Below are 9639 nucleotides of genomic sequence, written 5' to 3' on the forward strand. Positions count from 1 at the left end.
TCGATGGTGATAAGATGTACAAGCATTTTACGTTCGTTAGAGGTGCGATCAATCAACACCTCCTTGATAAGGCTATCAAGCTGAGTTTTTTGGTTTTTCAAGCAATCCTTCATACCAAGATCATTACCCTCCTCAATTTGAATAAATGCCTGATGAACTTCCGTGGTAAACCAAATACGCGAGGCCACGATAATTGCCTGGCAAGGATATTGATAAATCCATTCATTTCGTGGTTTTTCAATGTAGCTTGCGTTTGCTTCCTTAATCTGCTTCTTCACCGCCTTCTTCATGGCGCCAACGATCCCATCAAGCCAAACCTCAACGGGACCCTCACAAGTGTAATCCTCCGCAAGACTTACTTTTTCACCTTGGACAGAGATCATTTCATACGTGTCCTTTGGACCCGCGCGGGGATTGGGATTATTCGCAAACGAAAAGGTATCGACAGCGTCAATAATTTTACTCATGTGCACCATAACTGCTTTCGGATCTGAGCCCTTGGAGAGAATATCAATCAAGTCCGTCGCAGACACAAAGAAGAACCGTGGGAAAATTTTTCGCTTGGTCTCCAAGTAGTCTGCCAGAGCCTTCTCACACTTTGCCAAAATATCTTGAATATAGTTTAGTGTGCTGTCGAGCTCCTCGTTTCGCCCCAGCTCCGTCTTTAGGACGTCGCTGCAAATCACCTCAATGACGTTGGTGTACTTGTGAGCCTTGCTCATGAGAATGCGAAAAACGCGGTCAGCCTCGGCAAAGTTTTTGGCCTCCTCCGGAAGCTGCTCTTTGATGTCGGCGGAGCGAACAAAAATGGGAAAGAGGTTCATCCACTGTCGTTGTATTTCTATCCACTTTCCGGTGCAGGTGTCCACGGCACCAAGATTCTTTTGCCAGTGCATGACCTTGTCATAAAAGTACTCCACAAAGCGGTCGGAAAGCATGGAGGAAAGAGCGTTGTTGTCATTCTCCAACTGCTCCACCACATCGTCCACGGAGCCGAGGAGGTAGGTGTCGAGGTCCTCGTCCAAGGTGTACGTAAACTGCATCTTCTCCCAAATGTCGATAAGCTTATTAAGGTTTGTCTCAATTCGCAGCTCCTTGTCGGCCTTTTCAACAATGTTTGCAACCTCCTCCGAGAACTTGTGCAATCCAAGCGCAAACAGTTTCTCTAGCGTAAAATCGCTTGCCTCTGGATCAATATTGCCGGGCTGTTTCGTTGTTGTCACCAGCAACTGCCAGTGTCGGGGTCGCATGGAGGGAGAACTCAACGACTGACACAACGGCAGCGAGGTTCGCATATTCCGCACCTGCTCATCAACGCCCTTAAAGCAATCCCACGACTTCACCTTCATTGGCTGCTGTTGAAGCTGCTTGAAAAGCTTTTTACACTCATCCTCAAACAACGAGACATCGGCATTCTTAAAGGTTGACTTCATCCAATCACTAAACTGCGACATCACATGCTCGTTCAAGTCCCACACCTGCTTCAGCATCATCAGCTCGTGACGGCATTCGCGGATTTCTTTGAAATGTGAAGGGTTTAAATCAAACAGCTCCTGAAGATTTTGCAACTCCTTCGCCTCATTCTCGATCTCCGTGAAGTGTTTGTAGACATCATCCAAGTCATCGTAGACTGTACGACGATCAACCGGATAGCCAAAGAGCTTTTTCTGCTTGAATTCCTGCGCCTCATTGTGAAGCTTCTCCTCAAACTGCGCGACCTGTTCCTTGACCTTTTCCGCCTCTCTGTCCTGTACAATGGAATTATGGGCCCGCACATTCAACGCCTTCTTGTTGAGCGCTACCCATTGCTCAGGGGCGGGTTTCCGTAGCTCATCCAGCTTTTCAATCTTTGCCAGTTCCACTTCCAATGACGCCGAGGTGTTTGCGTGCGTCTTCAGCATGCGAATGGCAGCTTGAATAGGAGGGAACATTCCACCCGTTTCACTATTCTCATCCGCGCCCATCACCTCCTTGTTCCTGCGACGACAGTCTCTAATCCATCGCATCACACACTTGAGAGACTCGACATTCCCATCAAGCACCTCAATATCTAGCCCTTTATCCGCCTCCTTCATGAATTCGTAAAGACCATCCAAGTCTGTGGATATCTTGTTCATCAGGTAGTCCGAATACATCTCCTTCCACTTCTTGCAGATGTCCCGCAGCGCCGCACGGAGAGGTTTGACGTCAATGGAGACAAAACTCACAACATGTCGTTCCTCAGTGTTGCTGATTCTTGTACTGATACGCTCGTATTCCGTAATGGACCGGTCAAACTCTTGTAAGCTGACACCAAAATACTCACCATTGCTCGGTGGAGGAGGCTCTTTAGCAATGTCCTCTTCTGTGTAGCTGTTGCGTCGCTTGACTACCTTGTCCTTTTCCAAGAACGCCGTAAAGGCCTTCTTTCGGTCTGTTTCCCATAGGTGGCTAAACTCGTCAAAGGTGCGACGGTACTCCTCACAGTCCTCGTAATTCTGAGACACCAGAGCCTCAATTTCCGCTTTCACGCGCTTCACCTCGTCATTGCTACCCACCTCGGTGGCATAGTTTTTTCCCTCGATAAAAGGTTGTATTAATCCTGCCGCCGACTCAATGTTGGCGATGGCAGTGTTGATGAGCCTCTGCACGGAATGCTCTGTTTCCGTTGCGCCCCTTATGTGTGGCTCATACCGCGAACATGGTGTAACGCCTGCAGTCGGCCTCGTCAGGCACAATCGCACCTCCACAAGCGGGATACCTTCATTGTCGGTGATCCACTCAGGGTCCACCTGATTCCGCAAGCAATTTAACGAGCACAGGGCAGCGTCGGTAATGGCCTTCTTCAAGGTTGCGTCCACGTACTTGACGTACTCCATCCACGCCTCAGAGTCTTCAGTGATGGGCAGAGCCCCCTCACTCTCCTTGAGAGCATTTACAGCCATAAAACTCTCATGCAACAGGGCATGAATCTGCTTTCCACGTTCTTCAATGTCACGGCGTCGGTGTTTGATGTATTCATCGAGGCTCTTCCACAATTCGTGCTCGGTGAGCGTCTTTGCACCATCAGCACGGTTGAGGGGGAAGAATTTGTCGGCCTTGCGGTATTCCTCCACGAGGTCCACCATCCGCTGGACATTGGTGTGAAAGGTCAGGACAACACGATCAATGGCATTCACTTTTTGCAGCGCAACTTCGATAAAGGAGTCAACCTCCTCGCTGTCTTGCCAACGAACCTGCTTCATACCGCGCTGCACGATGTTTTCAAAGGCGTCTAGCTCTTCCTGTAGGAGAGGCATTTCATCTTCCCGACGCAACGTACTCATAAAGCCATTGAAGGTAGAACTTACATAGTCAAGCTTCATCGTCTGAGAACGGTACGTTTCCCGCTTTTCAAACACTGCCTGAACGTCCGCAGGGACCTCAAGCTTTTGGTGATCACGGGAGTCAAAGGAGTTCATCACCTCCAGGTAATACACCTCCCGCAGGGTTTTCACAAGTGCAGGATCAAAATTGACCTTCAGTTTGTTGTTTTCATCCATCTCCAAGAGGGTCAACCGCAGCTTGTCAACACTGATGGAGCCAACATCCGCGCACCATGCCTCGTACTTTTCTCGGATCGTGTTGCCCAGCGCAGCACACAGATTCTCATACAGCTCCATCGTCTCCTTGCCAAACTCACTGTCAAGCAGAGCCGGCGAGAGCTCAATGATACGGCCGTGCGACTCATTAATTCGGTCCAACAACGCACTGCACCGCACAACCGCCGCTGCGAGTGGAGGTATGTTGGGGTAGGACCCTGTCGATTCACCTTGGTAAAACACCTCTTGAACTGAAAGAAGGTCCTCCTTAAAAGCCTCCAAGACGGATTTTTGCTTCTTGGACCATTCCAACTGCACAACCGCATGGTCTGTGAAGCCATCAAATGTATCCACGGCTTTAAATACCTCGGAGATAGCTTTGGCCTCGTCAATCGTTGTCACGAGAATGGCGCCCAGACGCCGCTCAAGCTCTCGAATCGTGGCTTGGAACTCGGAGTAGTCGGTGTCAAAGCGAGGGTCATCCACGTCAAGCAGGTTGTACTCCACACCAAAGAACTTCATGTACGCCTCATCAAATGCAACCTTAATTTCCTCAGCCTCTTTGGTGTGCATCTGACTATTAGTGCCTCCCACCTTAATGTTTTCCATCTTGTCAAACAACACGGCGGTCTCCATGCAGTCCAGGAGATCGTGACAACGCTCCAGAAACACATCCAATCGTGAGAAAAATGCCGTATTTTGAAACTTCCATGGACGCGCCAAGGTAGATACATAAGCCTTGTAGTGGAAGTAGGCGGCCTTAAACTGGCCACAAACCGCAAGCGTTTCTCCCAAGCGCGTCAATGCATCCTTCTTTTCCACGTTTTTGGCAAACTCTTCGATGTTCACGTGCTCGGCCGCCATCCCAATAAGGTCGTTGCATATAAAGCGAAGGAGGACAACCAGACGCACTGGCGTATTGTAGAAGCCGGATTGAGTCCAAAGGAGATACAAATAGTGAAAAAGCCTTTTAAAAGTTCCACCTGGAGCCAATTGTGTAAATTCCACGTGGCCAGAAAAGGAAGGGCACATAGCCTCGAACTCGGGTTCAATTGGCTTGAGAAAGCGGTAGTTGTCCCGGGCTTCTGCAGCGGCCTCCTTTAATTCCTCTATGAGCTGAGCAAAGGGACCGTAGTAGCTGCTTTCTGCCTTTTTGAGAATGACAATAATTTTAATTGCCCTGACAGAGTACAGCTGCTCCTCCAAGTTGGCCAGGTTCTCCGCCTTACTCTTCCAAAAGGCAAGTTCATCCAAAGGTCCAGGGGGGACGGCTTTGCCTGCACTGCTTTCCGTCATTTCCTCAGGTGAGGAATCAATCGCCGCACGAATCTGAGCCGTCCAGGCTATGATGGAGCTCTCCAGACAATAAATGAACTCCGCTTCAAAAGGGCCATCACTAACTCTAGATGGCAATTGCACCGGAGGCAGCGGAAGAAGTGTCTTACCTTGACTCAGACCCAGTGTCACCAACATCTGTGCCAGCAGCCCATTCGTGTCTTCCATAAGCTCCGCCACCGCCACATCAGGAACCTGGCTCACATTTTTCTTTTCACGCTTAATAAGCTGCGCGTATACGTTTCGCGTCATGAAGTTCAGTCCAGAGAGTGCATCAGGAGCCAGGTCCCCAAAAACCACCGTCGTCTTCATGTGCTGATCATCGTTGATCCTTTCCCGCTTAGTTTTGGTGAAGTAAATGCACTTCTTCCGGAGTTCCTCAGGAGGGTCAATGCGAGCCGTAAGCGCCCCGCTAGATACCTGGTATACATAGAGATGACGAGCATCTGCTGTGTCAAGAAACTCATTAATTTGTGCTCGACTGTCCTCGTTATCAATGAGTTTCCTTGTGTCCACTGGTTTTGCCTTAAGTGCCGTAATAATACGCTGCTCAAGCCACTGCACCCGCTTATCAATGGGAGCCTCCTCCTTTTCGCTTTTTACCATTGCTTCCTCTTTCGCTCTTGTGTCGCCTTTTATTTTCCCACACCGCACCGCACGCGGATGTGTATCTGTGAGAGTATGTTATTCAAAACCCTGATCCGTGTCGGGCGCAAGGGCACCCAAACAGAAGCAGGGATGCGGGGCGACAGGGAAACACAACAAAAAAAAGAACACATAGTTAACAAAGCAAGCGCAATAAAAAAAGGAAAGAAAATAAAAAGAAGACATTTAACAAATGAGGCGGAGGCACAAGTTGCAGGCGTGGGTTTAAGCAGGCCACGCCGCTCCGAAGAGGCGGAGAAGGGACAACGCGGAACACGTGTCCCCTTCGCTCTTTCATCTAATAATCGGATTATGTTTACCCATCTTTGAAATCATATTCCCTATCTCTTCCTTGCGCTCCTCGCTCCTGCGCTTCCTTGCCGTTGTTGCTGATGTTGCTTTGCCCTTTCTTTCTTCCTCTTAAGAGAAAAGGCCAAAAATATTCTTAGAGAATCAAGAAAAAAAAAGAAAAGTGGGGGATAGAGCGGGGGGTACGCCCTACTGCGGCGGTGGACCGCCCGCACCACGACGGCCAGCCTTCATAATCTCGTCCACCAGGAGCAATTGGGCCGCAATGTCTCCCGTCGCCTCTAGAATACTCCTCTTAACAATCACGTTGTCGAGTATGCCAGCTGCCACGGGGTCAACTACGCCCCCTGTGTCGAGACGAAGGCCCACCCAGCGATGCTGTAGGCGTGCTGCCCGACTGGCCTCCTGGAGGGAGATGAGCGACTGTTGGACGTCGAGTCCGGAGTTTTCTGCCAAAGTCTTAGGTGTGACAAGCATGGCATCCGCGTAGGCGCGCACACCGATCTTCTGCTTCCCCGTGACGGTGTCAGCAAAGCGACCCAAATGATCATGCAGAGCCACTTCAAAGGCGCCGGCGCCAGGAACAACGCCGCCGCTTTCATAGGCGTTTTTGACGGATCGCAGACCATCGCGAATGGCGTCCTTGATTTGAGCAATGGTATGCTCATTTGGTCCCTTCACCACCAGTGTACAGCTCTGGCCCTTGCTGACGTCCTCCACGTAGGTGTACTTGTCATCCCCCAACGTGTACTCTTGCACACGCCCCGCCTCCCCAAGCACGTCAGGGGTTAAATTTTCTGTCGTGTTTACTGCCTCACCACCACACGCTAAAACAAGTCGCTCCATGTTTCGGCGCTTGGCACGTCGAAGAGCCAAGATGCCTTCCTTTGCGAGCATCTCTAGAGCGATGCCATCAATTCCCTTCTGGTTGATAACAACAAATGACCGCTTGTTATCTTTGGTGCAGACCTGTTTTTTAAGGGCGATTATATCACGGACACGGTCATCCGTAATTTTTCGCTCGGCCGCAACCATGCGAGCCTTTTCGGCAGGATCCTTAAAGTAAAACCCCGCGTTAAGTTCACTTCGTTCATATTCCAGGGAAACATTGCACGTCAAAATGTAGGCGTTCTCCAAAAACTTTGGCATATCGTCATTGCGGCCGCCATGATCCAAGACAATGCCATTGACAAAGCTCGTGTCGGTGCTCAGTCGATGTTTCATGTGCATCACCTCCACCATGTGCAAATCAATCTCCCTCCCGTCGGCAGGAACAATCGCAAGTACGGCATCCACAACGGCCTCAGCAAGCGGCTCGGACATATGTGATCCCACTTTGGTGGAAAGAACTGAACGGGCAATATTTGTCAAAAACTCACGTCGCTCCTCTGTGGGAATCTTCAAAATACTCTTCTCAAGAAACTTTAATGCCTCCACACGAGCCAGCCGAAAGCCCTCGGTCAATATGCGTGGGTGAAGACCCTCCTGAATATACCTCTCACATTGCCGCATCATCTCCCCAATAACGAGTACTGTGCTCGTGGTACCATCCCCCGCGATGTCGTCAATGGCGGTCGCTGCACGTGCTATAAGAGCCGCTGTTGGGTGCTGAATCTGCATTTCTCCTAGAAGCGTGTTGCCATCCTTTGTTATTTTAATCAGGCCCGCGCCTGAAACCAACATTTTCATTGTTCCCCTGGGACCCAAATTTGTTTTGAGCACCTCCTGCAAACCACGGGAAGCGACCATATTTATCTCTAGGGCGCTGGCCTTTCGAGCCTGCTTGCCCCCGGGATTAATGTAGGCCAGGTTTGACGACATCTGTTATGTGTGAGGTTCTCAAATGCTGGAAACACGACAAAGCAAATAAAAAGGGCAGAAGCAAAGAAACTATAGTTGGGGGGGGGGAGAAAACAAGGCCATTGGAAAACGAAAAAAAAAAAAAAAACAAGACGGTAAACGTCTGTTGGCAAGGGGAGAAGGCAATCATCAGCGATGACGCGGATGGCCCCCGGAGAAAAAGAGAATGAGGCTAAAAAACAAAATTAAAAAAAGCTAGGGTAAAACACCCGAAAAGATATAAAACCAGATGGCTGTTGTGACTACCACGTGGGGTCCTTGTTGCCAGTCTTCTTTTTGTCGTTCAGCTCAAAGTGCTTCGTGCGCTTGAGCACGTTTTGCACGATGGACTTGCAGCTAGAGCATTGGAGCTTCAGGACAATCTTTTTTGTCGTCTTGGCCTTCTTGTGGAAGATTGGCTTCGTCTGACCACCATAACCGGACTGCTTGCGGTCGTAACGCCGCTTACCGCGCGCATAGAGACGTGCCTTGCCCGCCTTGTACTGCACAACCTTGAAGCTCTTGTGCGCGTTGCAGCGCGCATCGGGGCAGTGCATCGTCTTCTTCTTTGGGTAGTTCACCATCTTGGCTGTCGCAGCGGAACCAGCACAGAAGGAACGCGCGGCCAAAAAAAAAAGGGGGAAAAGAAACAAAAAACACATAAAGAGAAAAATGAAGAATCTGTTCAGCAAAAGCGGGGTTTGTCAGAGGACTGGCGCCTGTGCCGTCCACCTCGTGAAAAGCCGCGGGAAACGTCAGAGTGAAAAAAAGAGGAAAGAAAGAACAGGAAGCAAAGAAACCAAAACGAAGACGGCAAAACAACAATTTTATAAAAAAAAGCCGGAGAGCAAATATTCTTCGTTGTGTTAAAGGTAGCAATTACAGCAATCAGTATTAAATTATTAATGTTTTCTCGTTTTGCCTTCGGGTCAGCACATATGATCAAGTGTGAAAAAAATCAACTACCTCGCGAGGCTGCCAAAGTCAGCGACCTTCTTTGGAAGAAGAGGGAAGGTGTGTCTTGGATGAAGCGGTGTCCTCGCATCCACCAAAAGAGGGAAAAGACAATGTAAAACGAGCCCACCGCTTGGTTCAATGCGCCCAACACACACACACAGACCCTGCTAAAGAAGCGATTTATCACACATTCGAACAAATGAATTCAAAAATCTTTTTATGGTTACTGGGGTTCTCGCTGCGGAACTAATATAGTGGCAGTGCTTTAGGAGCCCACAACCGCCGTACCCCTCAGCGTGGAGGGTCGTGTTAGTACGGGGATTGGGGTAAGAGAACAAAGAAGGAAGAAGCAAAACAAAATCAAGCAAGCAGACAAAAAAAAAAAAAAAATGGAAGTGCATTCGCCGCCCACCAACGCGGTAAATTTGGGAACACCATAATAATTTATACTTAAATAAGGGAGTTCTAACAAAGCGTGCTATCACAGATTGGGCCTCACCCGGTCACACATTCTTCCAAAGACTTCGAAAGAATCAATAAAGCAAAGAATATGACAATCGGCAGAGAGCGTTCCCATTGCGGGAACGCAGCAAAAAAAAAAAAAAAAAAAACGTAGGGGTAGGACGAAAAAAAAAAAAAAACGAAAAAAACAGCAGCAAAACGAAGGCGGAGACGTATTCATCTGTACAAAGGCATAGCTAAAGGTGTCACCTCTCATATTCATCCATCCCTCTCCCCCTCACCTCTCCTTTACTCTTCACCTCTTGCACCGTATCCATTAGTAGGAGTAAGCACATCTTTACATAGTTTTAGTCCTATGTGCAAGACAAAATAAAATAAAATAAAAACAGGGCGAGTGGCCCACCATTTCCGCAGAGCTGCCCAGCGATTTTATCGCAGAAATACACAGCAACCTCGCGAATTGGATGTTTCAGGTTTTTTGCTAGTACGAAGCCGCCTCATGCGGAATCTTCTTCTCTCTACAGCAAGTCAA

The 9639-nt window shown here is 49.0% G+C and overlaps 3 protein-coding genes across 3 annotated transcripts in view, besides 4 other annotated features; all 3 read right to left on the reverse strand.

The window, feature by feature from the left end:
- Positions 1-5501, reverse strand: part of Tco025E_04151 (outer arm dynein beta heavy chain) — a gene marked incomplete at both ends in the record, with an annotated part of 5535 nt that extends 34 nt beyond the window's left edge. The window contains one exon of the mRNA XM_029371063.1: positions 1-5501. This exon is cut by the window's left edge and continues 34 nt beyond it. Within this exon, the coding sequence (XP_029228860.1) occupies positions 1-5501 (5501 nt within the window).
- Positions 5502-6038: 537 nt separating this feature from the next.
- Positions 6039-7670, reverse strand: Tco025E_04152 (chaperonin TCP20; the record flags this gene model as incomplete). Its single annotated transcript, XM_029371064.1, has 1 exon — positions 6039-7670. The coding sequence occupies one exon, from the start codon at positions 7668-7670 to the stop codon at positions 6039-6041; it is 1632 nt and encodes a 543-aa protein (XP_029228861.1).
- Positions 7671-7775: 105 nt separating this feature from the next.
- Positions 7776-7800: a microsatellite.
- A 151-nt stretch (positions 7801-7951) lies between these two features.
- Tco025E_04153 (60S ribosomal protein L44) lies at positions 7952-8272 on the reverse strand (the record flags this gene model as incomplete). The annotated part of the gene is made up of 1 exon (XM_029371065.1): positions 7952-8272. The coding sequence occupies one exon, from the start codon at positions 8270-8272 to the stop codon at positions 7952-7954; it is 321 nt and encodes a 106-aa protein (XP_029228862.1).
- Positions 8273-8450: 178 nt separating this feature from the next.
- Positions 8451-8487: a sequence feature (A-rich).
- A 489-nt stretch (positions 8488-8976) lies between these two features.
- Positions 8977-9035: a microsatellite.
- Positions 9036-9236: 201 nt separating this feature from the next.
- Positions 9237-9295: a sequence feature (GA-rich).
- The last annotated feature ends 344 nt before the right edge of the window (positions 9296-9639 follow it).

The sequence above is a fragment of the Trypanosoma conorhini genome (assembly GCF_003719485.1).
Source record: "Trypanosoma conorhini strain 025E chromosome Unknown Tco_14.4_contig_00205, whole genome shotgun sequence".
Classification (NCBI taxonomy): domain Eukaryota; phylum Euglenozoa; class Kinetoplastea; order Trypanosomatida; family Trypanosomatidae; genus Trypanosoma; species Trypanosoma conorhini.